We start from the raw sequence: 23,104 nt of genomic DNA on the forward strand, positions 1-23,104 counted from the left end.
CCACCCAACCACTCAAGGTTTTTGGTGGGTCCGTGGTGTGTTGTTGTTTGGCCATGTTAGCCACTTCATCTCAGTTGAAGTGAGTTTGCATTTTACTTGGTAAAGACCAGACTAAAGGCTCCAAACCAAGCCAAATGACTTGCAGTGGACGACCAAAAAGCTGCTGATGTCTATGGGTCATATACTGTACTTCAGCCACAGTCATATATTACAAATCAATCTGTTCAAGTCTGTTTTATTCTGCGGCTATATATGAAGGTTTACTACTTTTGTGAAATTATAAAGCTTATCTGACATGGTTAAATGTGAGAGAGCTGATGATTGAACCCTGGTAAAGTTTCTTGATCATTCCTGGTACATAATATACATTTACATATTTATAGAGCATGAAGTCTACTTTTTTTTTTACTTTATTTTTCTTTCTAATTTTTATTGTTTTGTCATTTGAATGGCTCATGAAACTGTATCTCTTGCTTGTTCCAGGTTGTGTCCACACTAACTGACCTGCTGAGGGATAATCTGAGGAACAATAAAATAAAGCAGTTCCTGCTGCCACCACTCGGGGAGTTCCTGTACCTCATCTCCTCTCAGGTACTGTCTGCATGTCAGAAGCCAATATGAAGAGATAGATATAAATAAATGCTGCAGTTTATTGATCTAAAACAAACATAATAATGGATCCAAACACACATATATATACCTGAGAAATGGAAATACATGTGCTTGCACCACACAAAAGGCACTGATAGGTTCCATAGGTGGCAAGACTATTATTTTTTCTTTTTTTTTTTTTTAATCTTCTGAGTTATGTGGTGTAAGTTTTTGATCACCATATGAAAAGATACCTGAATGACTGGAGTTGGAAAGAAACAAAAACAAAATCAGGGATTGCAGAGATGTGAAGGCAAAAAAGAAAACCACATGCTATTGTTATGCACACATGATGGTGTAATCATTGTCAGTTTACAAAACTGAGATACATAACATCATATTTTACTTACTATGACTGAACTTTATGATCACAAGTACTTTTAAATAAATAATACTATTTATAGTAGGTAAAAGTATTGACAAAAAAAAAGACTGTCTAGATATTTGCATGGGGAGTGTGAATATTTCTCTGCACTGCATGCCATTTTCTCAAGCAATCTTTCACTGACTTACTAATTCTGTCAAAACTTTGGCAAAATATTTCTTGCTATTTTTGACTTGTTATTGTTGTAATTCGGTTACTGCATTTGGTGATTTCTAGAATAAATCATTGATTAATATCTGTTAGAGACAGAGACAAGGGTTATTACTTAGACTCAACAATAATATAAACACGGCACATTTGTTGTTGCTCCCATTTTTCACGAGTTGAAGTAAAAGATGTAAGACCTCGTTCATGCACACCAAAGATTTATTTCTCCCAGATTTTGCTCACACATTAGTTAAAATCTGTGTTAGTGAGCACTTCACCTTTGCTAAAATAACCCATCCCCCTGACAGGTGTGGCACATCTGGATGCTGATTAAACAGCATGATTATTGCCTTGGACATTGAAAAGCCAATCTAAAATTTGCAGCTTTATAATGCAATACGATGATTGCAGGAATGTGCACCACAGGTGTTACCTGTGAACTGAATATTAATTTTACTGCCATAAGTCGTCTTCAACTTCATTTCCAAGAATTTGGCAGCATGTCACAACCACAAACCACACATAACCACACCAGCCCAGGACCAACACATTCAGCAGATTCACCAACAAGATGAGATCAGCCACCCAGACAGCTGATGCAACAGTTGGTTTTGCGCAAATGAAGATATTCTGCACATACTGTCAGAAACAGTCTCAAGGAAGCTCGTATGTGCTCGTTGTTGTCAGCGGGGCCATTGTGACCAACTTGAGTGGGCAAATGCTCATGTTCGATGGTGTCTGGCACTTTGGAGAAGTGTTCTCTTCATGGATGCATCCTGGTTTAGACTGTACCAGGCAGATGGCAGACCGCATATGGCATTATGTGGGTGGTCAGTTTGCTGGTTTGAATGTTGTGAACAGAGTGGCCCCTGGCCCATACTTACCAGACATGTCACCCATTCAGCATGTTTGGGATGCTCTGGATCAGCCTATATGATAGCATCTTCCAATTCCTGCCAATATCCAGCAACTTCGACTAGCCATGGAAGAGGATTGGACCACAGGTCACAATCAACAACCTGATCAACTCTATGAGAAGGAGATCTGTCGCACTGCATGTGGCTAAGCCCTATCACACCAGATAAGAAATTTTTGCCCCTATCCGCCTACCAAAGAAAAAAATGCACATCTGTAGCCATATGTGAAATTGTGCCAAATACTGGACATTTTTTTGTCAAGATAAATTTTACAGTGGTCTTTTATTGTGACCAGTCCAAGGCACACTTGTGCAATAATCATGCTGTTGAATCATCATCCAGATGTGCTTGATGTGGATGGATTGTCTTGGCAAAGGTGAATTGCTCACTAGTATGGATTTAAATTTGATTCATCTCTTTTACTTCAACTCGTGAAAAATGAGAGCAAAAACAAAAAGTGTGCATTTATGATTTTGTTGATTGTAAATCTCAAACATGTTCTCTTAATAATGCTGAGGCCTTCTACATCATACTAAACATAGCAATGACATAATCCAAAAATGTTTATCATTAAATAATTGACCTCAAGCAATAGTAGGCTGGCAAACTGAAGATGCTCACGACTAATTCAGTCTACAAACTACTCTTAAAACCAAATATCCCTTTTACACTGTATGCACTCTGTACTGTACTTGTAGGCCATTTGGATTCCCCTAAGAGGGGGCTAAATGTGAAGAGGGAAAATCATCTGTCTAAGAAAAGTTTTTCTTTTTCCTTTTTCTTTTTCCTTTTCTTAAGTAGAAATTGAAGGAATTGTTTTGGGTTAATGAGTCAAAATAGATCAAGCACAGCAGCGATACATGCGAGAAAGATACATTTTTAAATGTTTTTTTTTACTTCATAGTGAAATGAATGAAACAAGGTACTCTGTCATCAGGTACTGGAGTATAATTTTACATGCTGACTAAATTAAATTGAAAGGGAATTGACCCCCTGCCCTGAAAATTACAAGAGAGGGAGTGGAGGAGGCCTCGTTTGACTTCATTAGAAAGGGTGATGCCAATTTATTTCAAGTTAACCTCAATCTACCCAGGCAGGTCAATTAAGCGCACGATTTTTGTTTACAACACTGCTGGATAACCTTCAAAAATCAATCAGCCCACCTGATTACCACAGAGTCATAGAGAATAGCGATGTCCTGTAGAAGCTCCTAATAATTTGACTTTTCAGGTCCTACAAGAGTCTCCGTCCTTTCTCAGAGATCAAGTAACAAGCGACTTAAAAGTGTAAATGTCATTTAGTTAATTAGAAAATAAAAAACATGAATACTCTTTTCTTCAGGCCATCCATAACATGGCCCAGTATGATGGAGGTGGTGTTTACAATATAACTAAAGTCTTAGTTTGATTGAGTGTTTGAATTATTCCACAGTTTAGTGAGACGTTAGGTAAAATAGAGTAAATGAGGGTTTAATTGCACAGTAATTGAGGCTTTCTCTTAATGTATTAACCATAGCTCTGAACAATTAAATATATTTGTACCTCATTGGTAAAATCAAAACATCATTATTTCTGAACCTCCCGAAGTTTGGGTCTCTTTTTTTCTCTCCTTGCTACAGAGAAATGACTGCAGGCTCAACAACGGTAATGTTTGGCTCGTGGTCCTGGTCAAGAATTACAACTAGTACAGAAAGCTGAAGGACAGAAGACCTCACATTACTTGTATTTGGCTATTTTAGAATAGATAGTCCAAGTTGCTTTTACTTGTTTATAAATATTTCCATGGACTTACCCCTGACTGTATTATTGAAATGCTGCCAACACGTTGGTAGAGCTCTAAGAGCCACAGACTCTCTGCTTTTCGTTGTACTAAAAACTCATCTGCTGGGTGTTGAAGCTGACACTTTCAACACAAAAGTCATGTGGATCTGTATATATCAATGATTTGCTGTTGTCCTTAGTTTTCTTTTATATATATATATAGATATATATATATATATATATATATATTGGATTGGCACTTTAAAATAAACCCAGAAAGGCTCAGTGATAATCTTCATATTTGGCACAAGCTGTATTATCTGGATTAGAGAGCACCTCGAGCTGCTTTTTTATGTCAAGCAATGGAAGTGATGAGTTAGAGGTTAATAGTACCGTCTTGTTTTCAGGCTACCTGCTTGTCTGGTTTAGGATTGAAGTAAAAATCTCCAGCTGTTGATGTATTTCAGTCGATTACAATAACTGTGCGTGGGCGTCTTTTGTCTTTGACTTATCAATTATTGCAGTGTGAACATGTAAATCTGATGTTTCTCCAGAAATGCCATTCAAGGAGTGATAGCTTTAAAAAGCCAGTTTTAAGTACACACAAAGTACAATGTTATAACGGAAACAACACCTCAAGAGTCGACTGACTGAATGTTGCTACCTATCGTCACCAATCAAACGCCTCGATAACTCACAGGATACCATACTAGCATCACCTTAATACGATTACCCACATTGCAAGTAGGACACTATCCAGTATAAGGCTTTAGCAACACGTTTAAACTGTGCAGTATCTCACTGGGGTTATGAAGTGGGCACCTCTCTTCACCGGTGTTTTGTCGATTTTGACCCACGAAGTAGCGGTTAGTGTATTTGATTTGTACAGAGTCGTATGAGTGTTATGGAGAACTGGCAGAGCTGATGGTTTTCTGGTCAGTGTCAGTGAACAGCTTCACTGCTGCCTCCATCCTCAAGGTTAAATATAACCTACAACCTTGACAAACACCACAGAAACATGGACTGTTATCGGACTGATAGTTTCAAGGTTGACATACAATTTTATCAGATTAGTCTCAAATGGTTAGTACAGTTGGGTGTGATAAAAAATGCTAAAACATCACAAATATTAACAGAGTTTATTGAAATACTTCTCGACCGCAAAAACACATTTGAGGATTTTACTATCTAAATTCTTTGAGGCCTCATTAACAGCATATGATGCTGAAACTCCACATTAAATAGAATAACACACAATGTGAGTCATGTTTTTTAAAAGCATAAGCAGTAACTATTATCTTCATTACAACCATTTGTAATAAACGTCCTACATAGGACGTGAACTCGTCCTGACGGGTGGACACACTTTGCCTGTTTAATGGCAGTTTGAGAAATGTGAAAATTGCCTGTTCAGTGTCCCCAGGTAAAATTGTCTGCTTTACTCTTCTCTTTTGCAGCACCAGTCAATGACAACGATTAGCTATAGCCTCCAGTGCAGTTTTTATTGTCAAGGTTAGATGTAGCCTAGAGCTTAGCACAGCAACAATGGAGCAGAGCATCGTTTTCATTAAAGTATAGAAGTATTGGTCGGAATAACCAGCAGTTTGTGGAAGGTAAGACAGTGTTGGTATGACGGTGCAATATAAAGAGTATTTTGTGAGGAAAAGAAGTTCATGTTTTCATCATGATCAAGTGAATGATGGAAGACTTGATCAGAAAAACTTGACAACAATTTTAATAAATAATTATTGATGAGTCATTTATCAAGCAAAAATGTCAAACTTTCTCTGTCTACTTTTCTCAGTTTAATGTAATTTGGGATTTTGGACTGACAACAACCAATTTAAAAACATCATCCTGGTCTCCACAAATTTTTTTATAAAAAAACAAACAAAAAAAAAAAACGATTTTTTAATTTTTTTATTATTTTATTTATGAAAGGATTAATACATTATTTGTTAAATAGTTAAAGAAATCAAAGACAAAATGGTATGTTTAATGCACATACATATGCACACTGTGTTTCCAAGTAAATAATTACTTTAATAAAAAAAAGTAACATAAAACATTTATACAGCTTTAAAAGCATGTTTATTCACAGGCATGATAGTCAAGTAATGAAGATGTCTTGACTCTTCCCCTCTCTGACTTGGCCCTTTCTTGCCCCTTTCTTCGCTCTTCTCTACTTGCATCTCCTCCACTTTATCTGTCTCCCTTTTTCTCACTCCCACTCTACTCCTCTACGGCCCCCACCCCTCTAACCGTACCCCCTCCTCCTCCTCGCTCCTCTCACCCTTTCTCCCTCTCTTTTCTATGCCTCTCTATCAGGAGGAGAAGAGAGGCTCCCCAGAGGGGCTGTGGTTCGTTCCCGCTGCCGCCTACACTGGCTTAATGAGAAGCCTGCGGGAAGGGGTGAGTGTCTCTGTGTATGTCTGCGTGTGTCTGTTTGTGTCTGTGCCTGTGTAGCTGTGACTAAGTCTCTCTCACTGTGTGTGTGTGTGTGTGTGTGTGTGTGTGTGTGTGTGTGTGTGTGTGTGTGTGTGTGTGTGTGTGTGTGTGTGTGTGTGTGTGTGTGTGTGTGTGTGTGTGTGTGTGTGTGTGTGCGTGAGTGTGTGGCAGGGGATCCCTGTGAACAGTAATGATGAGGCAGCTGTAAGGGCCTAAAGCGTTGTTTGCCAGCTGCAATTCAAGGGCATGCAGAGCAGTCACACACACACACACACACACGCGTGCACACACACTCTTACCTGCATCAAACACAACCCTTTACTGCTCAGCAGCCTGACCTCAGCAGCAATTAGGACCCTCCAGACACACACATACAGTAGATGGAGCAGAAACACAAGCGGAAACGTAGATAGCTCCTTCCTGGCTTTCTTTTTTTTTTTTATTTTTTATTCTTTCTTTGCTTTCTCTGTTTTCTGTCTAGCTGTTTCTCCTTTCTATCTCTTTTTCTATTCAACAATGCTTTACCTTTCATAATCTTCTGTCACAATAATGTAACATGATAATCTGTCACAAAAAGGTGAAATGACTCTGCTGAACAGTCAAACCAACTGCCACATAAAATATCTATATCATAGAATGTGTTGAATATATGGATTGTGTATCATGTGACAGAGGATGAGACTGACCTGGATGTGTTTTGGTTTGAACCCTGTGTTTCTTCACTTTGGTAATAACTGCCGCTGCTTCCTCCTCAATTCAGTGCAGGCATTGAAGAATGCGGTGTTTTAATATTGGCTCTAGTTGTTTATGTTTAGCTTTATTTGTGTTTGTATACAACTGTGTATGGCTGAGTGCTTCCATATCAAAACATGAGATAATATAGTGTTTGTCTCTGTGATGGTTCTTACATGGTGGTCCATTGTCGCTGAATGAGGACACATTTGTTGGGGGGTGAGACTAATAGATACAGTGAACAGGTGGAGGGAGACAAGGAGATGGATGGATGTTGTTTTGTCTCTGAGGCAGGAGGGGGTCTTACTGTGGTGGCCCACTATAGCAAGATGAATATAGATGAAACTGGTCTGCACAGTTGTCAGCTAGTACCTACTGTTGCTTCATTACCACTGTGTGTGTGTGTGTGTGTGTGTGTGTGTGTGTGTGTGTGTGTGTGTGTGTGTGTGTGTGTGTGTGTGTGTGTGTGTGTGTGTGTGTGTGTGTGTGTGTGAGGGGGGGGTAGATGAACAGACAAGGGGTGTGTGTGACAGGAGCAAGGAGAGCGGTAGAGGGGAGGAGAGAGGAGGTTGACTTATTTATCATTATTGAGCTGTGAGAGTATGCTGATGGAAACACACACACACACACACACACACACACACACACACACACACACACACACACACACACAAACACACACACCACACATACACACCACTCGCATACAGCCTTAGGGACCAGACACTCATCCTCAGACCCAACCTGCCTCACTGTCTTTCCATCTCTCCCTCTCACCTCCTCTCCCCTCTGTCTCTCTCCCTGACTAGCTGTTATTCCAGTAGAATTATATTCGGTGTTATTATAGAGCTGTCTAAATAGTGTAACTTTGTGTAACTTTATCTCAGGGGCATTACATTTCCTGCATGGAGTTTACAAAGTGGTCACACCTACTATTGGCTTACTATACCTCCATAGGCAGTCATATAGTTGCACTGTTGAGATATAACCACAGTTGTATGCACAGGTTGAAAAAAAAGAAAATATAACCACTTCAACAAAATCCACAATAAAAACAGGCCTTTCCTATATTAGCAGGAGCTATAAAAGCATCAAAACACTTCCAGAGATGTGGCCTTTAAAGGAAACTGTGGAAGTCAAGAAGTTATCTTTCAGATAAAGCTGCACCCCTGCTGGGTAGAAGGGCAAAGCAAACCCCCATTTGACTGCAAAAGAGCTGCAGGAAGCTTTAGCTGACTCAGGAATGGCCTTCCACTGTGCGGCATTGGTGTACCAGGAGGGTCGACGAAGAAGAGCTAACAGGACCTTAATTACAGTCATGGATGAATGTGTTGGTTCCCTTCCATGGAAAAAAGAATAACTAACAAAAGTAGTTGTCCCGATCATTGTTTATTCCATATTTCCTAAAAAATCAGCAAAAAAGTGACTTCTGTAGCTGTCAAGTGATACTTCTGCATCTGTCAGTGTTACTTCCAGAGTAAACTGCTCCAGTAATCCCAGCTTTGAAGGTGCCTTCTCCAGACTGCATGTTTCAGCTCTTCCCACAGATATTTGACAGCATTCAGAGAAGGCCACTTCAGAATAGTCCATTGTTTTGTTCTTGGCCATTTTGGGGTGATTTTAACAGTGTATTGGATCAATCATCCTGTTGAAGGACCCATAACTGAGGACTGAGACAGATGTTTCTAACACTGAGTAGCACGTTTCACTCCAGAATGCCTTAATAGTCTTGAGATTTCATTGTGCCCTGCACACATTTAAGGCACCCTGTACCACGTGCAGCGAAGCAACCTAAAACAGAACCAAACCTCCTCCTCTCATCTGTAAACACAGAGATTATGTGACTCACCAAAAAGCCCCAGATTTGTCTCATCTGTCCAAAGCATTTAGTTTTTTTTTTTAGTTTTCTTTCAACAGTGGAGTCCTTCTAGGTCATCTTCCATGGAGACCACTGTGCTCAAAAAGTGACACATGATGCAGTCAGATACTGATGTACCTAGACCATTGAATTCAGCTCATATCTACTTGGTGTTCAAAGAGGTATGTTTGGGGGAGCTTGCAAGGTATGATGGACATCCTGGGGTGCAGTCAGGTTCCTGGAATAGTTATATAGTGTCCTATGGTTCTCAGTCACATCCATCACTCACTCCTCCCCAGCTCGTCCAAATATGGTCACTCATAAAACCGAGATGGCGAAAATGCCAGATTAATGGCTTCAGTTCACAAACCAGTGGGTGACGTGACAGTGGGTTGCCACTTGGCTCAAACATGACATAATGCTGAAGGAAACTGTAGTTGGATTAATTGTTGACGATTCAGAACTATTGATTGTCTCTATTGGGTGAGTTGATACCTAAATATTTGTTAACTGCGAACCAATGTGGGCATGTGAAGTTGGTAGCAGTTTTCTTTGAATGTCTACTCTAAAGTTTTTAGAGTCAGTTTAAAAGTCACTCTGAATCCACAGTCTTTCCAAGAACACATACTATAGATACAAATATGTGCGTTTACTACCTTTGGCTGAACAGTTTTTTATTGTCTGATTTGATTTTAAGTGACCAGTTCATTTCTAGTATTGTTATTACTATTACAATTACTTGACTTGAGAATATTTAGCATGCATTTCTTGTGTAATGTTGGCTGGAGAGGGAGATTGTCTACCAATGTGCTAAATGTAAATCGAGTGCCACACACTGTTTATTGCATGACAGCTCTGAGATACAGTGCCAAGACCTTGTCGAATGCGCTCCAGGCAGTATGTTTTTGATGCGTGGTCTGACCCGCTGGATCACCCCCAGCCCCCTCCGCTGCTGTTGAGAGTTTTCCTGATTTACAAGTAAAACATGGCAGAGAGGGATACAGATTGTTGTATGAGAAGAAGGGTTCAACTGGGGAAGTGGGGTGGGGAGAGGCGGATGATGAGGGTCACAGAGCCAAAGCCAGCCTAGTGGTTTTACCAGTGGAGAGGGGATATTGGGGGAAGGCAGGGAGTGACAGAGAGGAAGAAAGAAGGATCAGTGTAGAGGGAGAGGGGGAGGAGATGCCAGGGAGACGGAGTGAGAAGGAGAGTTGTACTTGGAGAGGGGGAGTGGATGGCATGGAGTGAAAGGCAGGTTTCCAGGCCAGACTTGAGCTACAGGAAATTATTTATGAGCCTGAACAAGATGATACGTCAGCTGCCTATGATGAAAAGTGTGTGTGTGTGTGTGTGTGTGTGTGTGTGTGTGTGTGTGTGTGAACAGTATTGCAGTGATAGAAGCCAGGGGGCAGAAGGCAGAAATCCCCCTTACACACACACACACACACACACACACACACACACACACACACACACACACACACACACACACACACACACACACACACACACACACACACACACACACACACACACACACACACACACACACTCACACTCAGCCATACATACACACACACACATGGCAGTGGTGAACCTATTCATGATTTATCACTATCTTCCACAAAGGAGAGGAGAACAGAGGGGGACTCTGAAAGACAGTCATGGGTCTTACCCTTGTGTGTCTAATATTGGATGACCACTCCACATGCTTGAACACGCACAAATTTACACACACACACACACACACACACACACACACACACACACACACACACACACACACACACACACACACACACACACACACACACACACACACATACAGTTTGAATATAAGCCATTGGGCCTGATTTACTAAGATCTCAAATCACAGGTACTAAATTGTGTGTTTTTTCTAAAAGTTTGCACATTTATTTTGCGCCCCTTCGGGAGTGATTTATTAAGGGTATTTGCATTACTGATTTCAGGTGCAAATCGCTGTATTTAAATGAGGGGTTTGCGTGTGTTAAAGTGATTCCAGCAATAGAAAACACAGAACGACTGCAAAAGGAAAAGGAAATCTGATCCCATTGAAATGAAGAAATATAAAAATAACAAGAACAAAACGCTTTACAGGAGATTATCAGCAAGTAAGTGAATACTGTGGGAAAAACAAAAAGGCAAAAAGAACGGCTTATTAATAAAATGTCGACAATAAAACAGGAGGGACTGCAAGATGCTTCTAACAAACACAGATCAGCAGGTCCAGATCTTTCTGTGATGGGCAATTTTTATTCTCACTCAGTGCCTGGCGAGTGCTCGGGAACTTTATGTACCTGTGAATTCTGTGGGACATCACACCTGAATAACAGGACTGGGTAGGATATCCAAGCAGCGATACGCTGGAACGACCCAGAGGCAGAACAATGCTGAGTCGTAACATGTTTATTAATTCATGGTATTTCGTGGCTCCTCCTGGTTGTTGGCTGTACATCACTATTCAGTTCAGAAATGTCATCACTGGACAAACAATATGTCTAAATATTTTTTTGCCTCTGACATCTCAGAACGGGTAGAAAACCATGTTCTCTACGTATTCTTTGCTTTCCTGTGTCTCCTTCTCACCACAATAAGAGCAGTTGTCTGCGGGTGATGTGAAGTTCACGTGATTTTTACACACAAACCTTTAGTAAATCAGGCCCATTGTGTAATATAATATTGTACAGTTAGCATGTCGTATTGATTAGGGTTTTTTAATCTCTTGTGCCTGCGACAGCCTTGGCCGGACGCATCATGCTCTCGGGTTGTCCCTCTGCACATACATGTCCATATGTCCGTTCAAGTGTCGTGTACACAATATCTCAGAGAAAATCTTGAGGGAATTCCTGCAAATTTGGCACAGTTGTTCACTTGGACTCAAAGATGGACAAATTTGAAATCGGTGTTATAAGGTCAAAGGACACTGTGACCTCATAACATGTTTATTGGCATAACTCAAGAATTCATATAGTAATTATGATAAAGTATCACATAAATGTTTAATAGGATAAACTGATGAAGCAATGACATTTTTATATCCAAATGTTCAAAGGTAAACTTTTCTTGACATCCTAATCTGCAAAAAAAATGCTTTTTTGTCCATTATTCAACACCATCAAGAAGAGAAGGGGAGAATCCTGAATCGATGACACTAACTGTGACACTGTGTTGATTGTGTAGATCTTCTGTGCTGTCGGGTTGATGATCTGTGTGAAGTGTCCACGTTTTAGAATTTGTGGATTTTTTTTTCAGCAACATTGACATTCAAAGCGTTGTCTACTGTCATGGCTACAACTGTGTGTTCTGTCAGAATCTTCTTTATTGGCAAAGCAACATACAAAGATTCATGCAGGAACTTCACGAAATATAGTCTGAGTCTGCACAGATATGGGTGTAAACTGTAACTTGATTGGTTGGCGCAGCCGTAAAACCGCAAGGCTATAACTTTAGTTCGGGCCCGAGCACCGATGGTGCGAAAGCCCAATTGTTCTTCAAGGAATTATTATTCTGCGTTATTATTATTCTCCGTAAACAACTGCATTTTTGGAGGCTTTATCATATACACTCAACAGGAAGTCCGCCATTTTGAATTTAGTCGCCATTTTTGGTGATTCACACATGTTGTATTTTGACAAACTTCTACAGATTTTTTTGGACCGACTTGAAATTTAGTCTGTGCACTCTTAATATGTTTGGAATTAAAAGTTATCAGAAGAATTAGTTTACGTCGATCAGTGTGCCCGTGGCGCGGCGGCCAAAAAGTGCCCCCCCCCCAAAAAAAAAATCACTTTTGGGGCACTTTTTGCTATAGCATGACTTTTTGTTCATAATTTGGACGAAATGCTATAGTATGATATTTTTTTAAAGTCATGACAAAGAGGGGGGCTGGAACCCCTAACCGTCTTGCTGAGAGGCAACAGTGCTAACCACTACACCGCCAGTCTTCTCAGGAGACAGGCTGCATTGTGAAATTTGTTTGGCTCACTGCAACCTGTAACTCCATCTTCCACAAATATTGATTCAAATGCAACCAAAATTGCCACAGACATTCTTTGGATAGAAGATATACGTGTATTCAAGGGGGTCTATAATGATATTAAATATCTTCCTATAATGTGTAGTGTATGCAAACATTTTTCAATTTCTCCAAACGTTTCAACTTCATTAAAAGTTAAATCACTAAAGCTGCCAAAAAAAGGCGATTTTTTTATTTTTTTTAAATTTTTTAAAGAAGAATAAGGAACGAGATCGAGACAAAAATTCAAACTGCAAGAGGGAATATGCGGACCCTCGAGTGCTGCACGTCGGGGAGCCGGCGGCCCCGACCTGCTGGACCCCCAACGTGCAGCGTGCGCGGGGCCTCATATTACTGCTTGCAGTTTTAAATTTATTTATTTTTTATTTTGCCACCATCTGTATACAGTGACAAAATGGTGAAGTTAGTGTGGCATTGTAGTATTTCCTGTATCAGATTGTCTTTCGGTATTGTATTTTGTCTCTGTTTACATATATGTCTCACTTTACCTGCTTGTATCACTTTTTTTTTCCTCTTGTCTCCTTTTTTGCCTATTCGTTCACACATGTGAACACTATGTGTTTTAATGCTGACCTGTTCTTTACCATGTGTCTGCTATTTGCACTTGTACTTGTTGGTCATTTTGGTTATTTTGTCTAGATGTCTGCTCCTACATCTTCACGCCTCACTATCTGACTGTTTGCCTGTCAACCACTGAGTTTCTCTTCATGAGTGTGGCTATCAGTGTTAGATGTGTGGTGTGTGAAGTTGGTGTCTGTGTCTCTGCCGTAGGGGCTCATTCAAAACCAGGTGCACTGGCTTCTAAAGGACTTTAATTACAGAGGAAAACCACATCAGACGTTTGTGCACTCAGGCATACACCCTCACGTAAAGTGATGTAGTTTTTGTAATCTTTATGTCTTTCTACTTGAGACTCAGAGAGCAGGTGCAAACATGTTGGGATATAAAACTAATCCACTGATCAACACTTGAAAACAGGATTTTATTGTTCCATATCTGGCTAGCCTTTTAAGTCTTCCATTTGAAAATATTTTTTAGCCAGGGGTTCAAAGTGTGTAAATCTTATCTGTCAGCCCTGAGCTGTAGAATAAGAGTGATTTTTAGTTTGACCCAGTTGCCATGAAGTCGGTTACTCCTGTTGAAACCTGACGAAAAATCTGGAAATCTTGTTTAACTGGTTTTACCAGTGAAAGGAAACAACTTGTTTTTTTCAGCAATTGCCAAATTCAAACTTAGCTATCTTAAAATTGCAGTTGTTTTGAGTGTTATATTCATCTTTAATGATTAAAATATGAATATTATTAAATTATTCTGAATATCTGCTAAGAAATCACAGCTATATATATGAAAATGTCATTTTTAATTAGATCAGCCTCTGGAAGACTGAACTTTAACATAATATATATTTATTTTTTGACAAACTATTTTACTTTTTCGAGCTAATAAATTAGTTTTGACAGCAACAGGGTAATTTATTATATTATCCTCTGCGGTCGCAGTATTTTACATTCTTTCTCCTCATCTAACAAATTTATGCAATTTTGTTTTAAATTATGTTTTATTTTTCCTCTTTTTTTCTACAATTACTGTTAATGTATCGTCAGAAATGTATTAACTATTGTTAATTTTTAGTATTTCAAACCCATTCATCAGGTGTGCCTTACACAGGAGGGGGGAACACTGAACAAGAGGCTACCAGACATATTATCAGCAAACTAGAGGAGCAGTTTAAGAACATTGTGAAAGCTTGTGTTGTCAAGTGAAGTCTTGAAGAGAAGAGCCATCACCTTATTACCAAGTTATGAGAAGAGCCACTCTAAAAAATTCACTTGAATTTCTTTAAACTTGACTTTCTGGCGATGCGAGGTTTAAATAGGACATTAGGTATGATATAATGAGTGTGCTTCTTGGATGAACTTGTTTCTCATTCTGGGAGACATTATAATGAGAATAACTTATTCTTTCCTCTGTCTCCTGTATTTCTCTCTCTGCATCACAATGATGGAATTTCTTGCATGAGCGACTTTTTTCTCAGCACATGCAAGAATATCTCTCTAACTCTCTCTCTCTCTCTCTCTTCTCTTTAACACTCCCCCCCTCTCTGTGTAGTTCCTGGCAGGGCTACAGTCTATTAAACACACAGACAGTGGGTGCTCCCCCGTGGGCTCATTAGTGAGCTGGCCCGCACGGCCTGGGGAATCCTGGAACAGACCATTTCACTGGTTCCCGGAGGGGTGCCAGAGGATTCATTATGCTGTCGTTCAACGTAGTCCTTTGGTGTTGAATTCACAATATGATGTCCTATATTGGATTAATAGGTCGGTTACTTAAGTCATGAGTTATGATGAGTGTTCCCATGTGTTTAAATATCATGTATCTGTATAATTTGTAATCTGAAACAACCATGGATCACAGCCTGATCATTGATGCATTGCTAAATGTCAGAGGTACTTCCATGCATCCATTAGAGAATCAACATTTTTCTCAGTATTAAAGGTTCTCTCTATAAAGACATAATGTTTCTGAAGGACAGTAGGGATATTTATTTTGCTGCTGTTGCATCGTGCATGTGTTGAGTCTGTTGGATAGAGTTATATGTTTTTGTGAAATTTAAAATTTCACCTGAACCTCCTAACACTAATACTGACAGTCTGCTCTTTGAACAGCAGCTATAGTTAGTTTGAATTACTGTCTATTGTAATGATTGGTGACAAGTCTTTATGGTAGAGGTCTATCCAGATGTCTACAAAAAACATGTCAACATATTCCTGCAGCTGAGTCCTCATAATTCACATCAACCATCCATCTATATACTGAGTATATTGCAAGGGTGTTTGAGCTTTTGGGGCGGGGCATAACAAAGAAGTTGAACTGTGTTTTTGGCCCATACTAAACAGTGTCACGATTTGTCACCTGCGATACTTTTGAGAATTACCATGATAAATTGCCAAAGTGAAACCAACGTTCCCGCTGTTAATATGAACCTTTACTACAAAATATAGTTAACTGTGTCTTATGAATAGGCTCTATTGTATCTCATATCTAGGGAGAGTAGCGTGGAAGTGATGTAACACAGTGAAACACAATAATAACCTGACAGAAGCAATCACTTCTGTTCTACTTCCTGTCTTTCTCCACAATGCCTTTCCTAGAAAAACTAATTTCCTCAGCCACAGAGATTTCATTAGCCTGGCCTCATTGTCTGAACACAAACAACTATTCTCTCCTGAGGCAAAGGTGTGTGGGCACATACAGTGTACACATAGCACACACACACACACACACACACACACACACACACACACACACACACACACACACACACACACACACACACACACACACACACACACACACACATACACACGCTCACACAAGTATACTCACACACGCACACAACCTCTCTCCCAGTTTTGTATTGGGATGACGTTGAGAGCCAATCTAATTGTCACTTTGTGATTGCATTAGTTCTTTGTGTATAGCTGCCTTTTGCTCTATCACATTTTTCAACAATCGAGTTTTGAGTTTGTAACTTAACAATGAACTAGAAAATATGCTGTCACAATGTCATTTTATTTTGTATGAGAAAACAAAAGTGGACACTAATCACTATGACGGGCTCTGGTACAAGGATCCCTGTGCAAACACTTATCATTACTCATATTAGTAGAACCAGAAGACATGCACCACCTGGGTGCTCTAATGTTAAGCTTTTTTAGTGGCACCCTCAAGACTTCTTAGTACCTGTTTTTGTGTTGTTGTTTTAAATTTAATGGACTTTACCATTACTATAACCATCTCTTTGATGTATTGTGGGAACACACTATAAATGATTCATGCTCATTGGTGAGAGATGATCTTCATTCTCTGCTAGTGAGAAATGTTGATCGAGTATTGCCTGATCTGGTTGTTGTAAATTCGTCATTTCATTAAATAATATGTGCTTACCTTATGCTGCTCCTTATATACACCTCCTGTACTGACCTGATCACTGTACCAGAGATTATATAAATGATTTAGACGTGTTTATGTGTGTCTGTTTTACAGGATGATTCTACAGTTCATCATATGGCTGCAAAAGCCATAGAGAACATCTCAACAACTGTGTCTAGCCCCTCCCACAATCTGGTGACAACAGAGATGGGCTCAGCCTTGTGGTACGTCTCCACTCACTCCAACGTGGAGGCCATCACAGTCACTGCCATCTCTGTAAGTTCACAGGCTTATACACACAGTAATATATGTGTGTACAGCTATGCCACCATCTTTTTAACACCTAAAAATACACATAAATACACACACAGCAAAAACATGGTGGTTAAGTCAAGCAGTGTTTTCTGAATGCTGAAGAAAAATGATCAATTCTGTGTCCCGACCAACCAAATAATGCAAAGGAATCACATTTTAATGGTTAATGACAATTAATTACTTTTTGAAAATGTGCCAAATGCCTTTACGCTTTGGAATGAATGACATGTAAATCTATTAACTGAGGCCACATATAGCATTTGATATCCTGAATAACCTACTGTCAGACTCTTAATCATATGTAATTCTTTGTTAACGGCACAGTGGGTGGAATTACAAATGCTTTCTCAGGTCATCAATCATTCCAATGTTGTGGACCGTTGGGCACTCGCTCCTTTTTTTCAGGCTCTTACAGCTTATCATCAGGAACCTAGTGTACGACATGGCATTTGAAAGGAATGGTGTCTTTGTGAACGACGTACCGTACCTCAGTGTGTGCGTGTGTTTATCTATTTCTCCAGTCTCTTTCTAGGCTAACCCGGGTGGTCCCAGCGGTCTTTTTGGCAGTGATTGACACATGCGGCCCTGCGGCCATCTTTGAGGGCATAGGTGGACCAGGGTCCAAGGTGCAGCAGCACCTGCTCACTGCTGTGGCCGCTGCCTTACTCACCTCACGTATGCAAACACACCGCATCACACAGAGCAAGGTACGTGTATACTCTCAAGCACACCTGCATGACAGTAGAGGAATATATTGCAAAAATGTCAAACTTAAATATACACAGGTTACATATCAACTGGCCCGAGAAACCAAACAAAAAAAACATGCTGTTTTAATATTATATTTATTGATATTGTTACAGCAGTATTTGACAGGAGATTTAGGTGGTAACACGACTACAGAGTAGAAGTTTACGTGAGGAATAGCTCTAATGAGGAGGTTTTTACACAGTGGCCGGGGGATGAAATCACTCCTGGATAACTACACAACACGAAGAACAAACAAAACTGGCCTCAAATTCTAGAAATCTTCACATGCTTCCTCTCGCTCTCTTTGTTAGTGTGTCTCTTTCTCTCCCTTTTCCATACAGTTCATGAACTGCTGCTGAACTGTGCATGAACTAATTTGTCAGGAATTACTTATTTAATTTTTCATAAGACGGCCCATCTAGTGTGTATGTGATGTGCTAATCTTGGTAAGGCAGAGGGGCTGAAATTGATTTGAAGGTTTTTAACTTGGAGTCTAGCATTGGTAATTGACTCTGAACTGAATTTATTTGCATTGAGCATTTCCAATTTAACACCAGAATACAAACTTAGTACTTCAACTCTGCTCTAATTATACACTGATATGCATTCACCCTCCTCTCCCCCTCCCCTGGCACAAAGACAGACAGTCCAAGAGTTTGTTTACACAGAACTCTCTGTTAGTTTGTGTGTGTGTCTGTGTGTGTGTGCACGCACACAGACACAGGCAAAAACGCTAATTTGTTGAGTGTGTCGGTATCTGGGCTAATTGGCTGAATGAACACGCTGTAGCCTTCTACTTCAGCAAAGCATCATGGGTAGTGGGGAGGGACTTATCAGTTAGGCACACACTACTAGGCTTTGAAATTAATTAACTCAGTGTGGCGCTCCATAAACACACATGCATGTACAAGTGTCCACATTTTCTCACACACACAGACACACAAACATTCAGTAGTGTATGGTGCTGGTGATAATGGTAATGAATGTTGGGCAGTCCACATTTTTCCAACCACTTACTGCTGAGTGAATGGCTGTTTAAAGCAGCTGTAGGCATACACGTGTGTGTGTGTGTGTGCGCATGTTGTGCGATAATGTGGAGTCTGAGCTGATTAAGTTTCGTCCTGCATTTTATTGCATTTTCTGAAAATGTTATCTAATTTTGAGCAGCTAAAGGGAACTGTTAATTTGAACATTTTCTTATTTGTTTATTTCTGTTTCTTTTGATAAGATAAACGTAGCATTGTGTAAATTTTCTTTCATACTCGGGTTTTAGTGAACATTTTAAATTTGAAGATATTACTGTTCCATAAATTGACTTTATTGAATATTTTTCAATTGTAAAGCATAGTACCACAGACTGTACACCAGCAGAAACATCCACAATCAGCCTCATGAAAAATGTCACTTTATTTATTTGTGTGTTTCTGTCTTGCAGGATTTGGTGTTGAAGGTGCTGCGTTGTCTCGAGAGTCCATCAACAATAACAAGAGCCAAAGCATTACTACTGCTACTGCTGCTAATACAGGACAACACACACACTCTGCTTTACTGCTGTCAACACAGGTAAATACACTCACACAGTCACACACAAGTGAATACACAGTCACATAGACAATGTATGTCCCTCAGTAATACATTAAAAAAACATGTTTTGCTCCTAGTCCAATTTTTGTATTTAAATTTCTCTGACCAACTCAGTAACAACTAGAAACAACCGACATTAATGAATGTATGAAATTTGGGTGAATCTCAAATTATTAAAATTTTGTTTATAATTTGATGAACAGAAATTCTATAGAAAGCATTGTAGCAGTGGCAATAGTAGCATTTAGAAGAAAGTAAACCTCTATGTGACCTACCCATTGCAGCAGTAGCCCTGCAAAGGATGATAAACTGCACTGGTGCTGCATGTTTGAATTATAATTCCAGTTTCTCAATTAAAGAGTGTCACTGTTTTTAATTGCACCGTATTGCAACACGGTAATAACACATGGATCCTGCTTGAGGGTTGATGCGCCTGTCTTAACTTGGCACATTTCACTGTGCACCCTCCTACTGTCTAACTACTACTGAGAGTCAGACCAGTGAAGCTCACTCTTAACTCCACTCAGTCTGTCAGACCACTGGCTAATTAGTTTCTCTGGAATGTAGTTGCCCATGTTCACACATAGACTGAACTGTCAGAGAACAAACAAGTAGCATTTGTGAATTCCATTTCAGGGTGGGATTTCCCTTTAATTATTTAGCTTTAGCTTTCAGTAAGAGAGTGTGTTTCTTTCCCAACCACACCATAGCTAAAACTAAATTCCCTTTGCAGTATACATTGTAGAGGGGCAAATACAAAATTCCACTCTTTTTCTGGAATGTAATAATGTTCATTTGAAAGAAATATATACTACCATAACAACTAGTCTATCAAATGTAATTTGTGTACATGGTACAACTATAGCTCCAGTCCAGTTGGTTTCACAGTCATTCCAGGTGGTTAGCTGGAATGAACTGATTTCTAGGGAAGGAAGATGGCACACAATAATGGAGAATGTGGCCGAAGGTTTAAGAGCATTTCATACTGGCAAGAGATGTAAACTGACTGAATTTGAAAACACTGTTTACTTGTGAAAGGGACTTTAGTCACCAGCATCATTTTGAGTTGTTTGAGAGTTATAGGAGGGAGTTTGAGTATCTATTAATTGTACAACCGCACAGCAGCTGATCGTGTCTTGAGTAGAGTTACATCATCATTTTCTAAAAGCTCTACTTTGTCCTGTCTTCACAAAAATGCGAGTGATTTTCACTTGTATTCACTCTGGCCCGCATTTTACCAAAGCTTTGGGTCTGGGTTTGAAGAAAAACCTCAGCTAAATGTGGACAGAAAGCCGAGACAGAGAGAAGAGGCTTAAGTTTACCATTTAACCGACTCAGTGTGAAATTAATGCAGTATGATTAATGCAGTATAATCAACTCCAAGTCAACTCATTAAATAATAAAAACAAACAAATGTTGCTACGCATGCGTTTGAGTTGTGATTTATCTTGAATCAAGAGTTTTCAAATTCTGATGCAAGCACTTCTGGAGCACTGTTCAACACAGTTATCTGTTATCTGTTATCTAAAGCAGACAGCTTTTAGAAGGGAAACTCCGTCATGAATGCTGCCTGGGGTTGTTGGCAATGCAGTTGTACTCTGTGTAACCTTTGTGTAAAGTAGGACAGCAGCTATGGGAATGATAATATAAACGTATGTACCCAGCACATTTAAATTATGCTGCTGTATATTGTAACTTTACTGGAACTTCAAACGGTTCATTAACTGGTTGTCCCGTGTTTCACCCCACTGTGCAGTGCAGCTGTGAATGTGAATAGCCCATATGGTCAGATGCATATGCATGATACATCCATATATACAGCTAGTTTCCCTGATTATTTATTACCAGTTGGCATTTCAGTTTGAAAAGATGGCGTAGATTACTGACATATGGATCCTTATAACCGTCTTCCTCTTTGCTGCCTCTCTTTCTTTTCGCCAAGTTTTTTTGTTGTTGTTGTTGAAATGCCCCTCTCTTACTCTTTTTTCTCTCTCCCTGACTCAGTCTCACACAATTTTTTTCTTTTCTGACATTTTAATCATGTGAACTTCCAGATGAACTTTACCATGAAAAAGTATTGTTATTTATTAGTTATTTCGAGTGGGGTTTCTTTCCATAGCCAATTATTGTGTTAAAATACTAATCTGAATGCACCACTTAATACCTTAGACTTGAATAACCACAAAATGTATCCTAGAAAGTTGCTGAGCAGCTCTCTCTTAGTTTACTGCAAATGTAGCTGAATATTTTGCCAATAAATAAATATGTATAATATTTAAGCTTTTTTTTTTTTTTTTTTTTACACCATTTTAAACTGTATTCCAAATTAATGGTACAGTACATAACAATTCTATCTGGGTTTGGAGTATGTAGCGGGTTTCCTCGTAATGTCATTATGCATAATATAATTTACTAATGATACACTTATACGTCACACTGACTTGCTTTGGGCACTTACGGTCCACAATGTACAAAGGACATAGAGGATCTTTTATAATCTGGAAATAATTAAAACATACTGGTTGGAAGGATTAAATTTGGTTCTCCGATCAGAAATATTTTGGAAAACAAAAAATAACATTTTCCACTAAAATTCTATTCTATTCTTAAAATAATATTATATTATTTGGAAATACATGTTGTTTCCAATTTTTAAACTGGCAGTAGCATAGCATAATTATCATCTGTCAGTGCATGTCTTTTTTAAATTCCCTTTAGTACCAAATGTTACAGTACATTGCATTCTGTTATACTAATTCCCTAAACAGTATGCCATAAAGAATGCATGTACCACATATCTGGAACTGGGATGCAGAATTATTCAGTGGCAGAAAATAAAATTAAGAACCATGATTACTGTATTTAGGATATGTGTGATTGACATACAGCCTAATGCCAGAACATCATATGCTGGATCCCTATAAGAATTTTTGAGAGAATGAACGCAACCTCATTTTAGACATGAGCACAAAGTAGAATAAAGGTGTTTTTATTTTTCATTTTCTCTTCAGCTCTTTTCCTCCCTCCTCTCTCTGTCTTTCTCTGTCACACGTTCTTTACTCTTCATCTCTCCTCTCACTTGCTCTCTGTCTGTTAACAGAGTTAGAGCTGTCAGAGTTGACCTGCCTGTCTCTCTCCCACTGAGCACTCTGCAGGATTCAACCACACACACAGACAAACATCTCTCCCTCAGCCCTGCTCTCACACAGGCACGTTGTGTTTAATTAGCTCCTCAGCAGCATACAAATACATGTGTGTGTTTGTCTTTAGAGATAAACTTGCACAGGTCTCACTGAGGAAGTGTCAAATTGCCTTTGGGAGGTGAATACGCTTTCAACGGATGCAGTCACACACACATGCAGTACAGTGGGCCACTTAGGTCAGCTGTGTGTGAGTACTTTGTGAGTCTCTCACGCTGACTGACAGAGGTGGCAATTTTGTCTGTCTTTATTTATCAGTCTGTAAAAATGGCTGCAAGACAGGAACACACAGGATTTTGACAGTTCGCTTGTCCAAAAACTCAATCTCAAACTCAAAAATTATTGGATGGTAGGTCCTCATCGCTCG

General features: G+C 39.4%; 1 protein-coding gene across 1 annotated transcript in view; it reads left to right on the forward strand.

The window, feature by feature from the left end:
- Positions 1 to 23,104, forward strand: part of ulk4 (unc-51 like kinase 4) — an 82,168-nt gene that overhangs the window by 13,123 nt on the left and 45,941 nt on the right. Inside the window, exons 17-21 of the mRNA XM_069693135.1 lie at positions 484 to 591; positions 6,189 to 6,272; positions 17,003 to 17,164; positions 17,725 to 17,910; positions 19,389 to 19,516. Coding sequence (XP_069549236.1) covers positions 484 to 591; positions 6,189 to 6,272; positions 17,003 to 17,164; positions 17,725 to 17,910; positions 19,389 to 19,516 — 668 coding nt within the window. The remainder of the gene's footprint in view (positions 1 to 483; positions 592 to 6,188; positions 6,273 to 17,002; positions 17,165 to 17,724; positions 17,911 to 19,388; positions 19,517 to 23,104) is intronic.

This window comes from Brachyistius frenatus, unplaced genomic scaffold, assembly GCF_029030835.1.
Source record: "Brachyistius frenatus isolate BFR_SWC_R1_liver_20210118 unplaced genomic scaffold, ASM2903083v1 Contig_14, whole genome shotgun sequence".
NCBI classification, from domain to species: domain Eukaryota; kingdom Metazoa; phylum Chordata; class Actinopteri; family Embiotocidae; genus Brachyistius; species Brachyistius frenatus.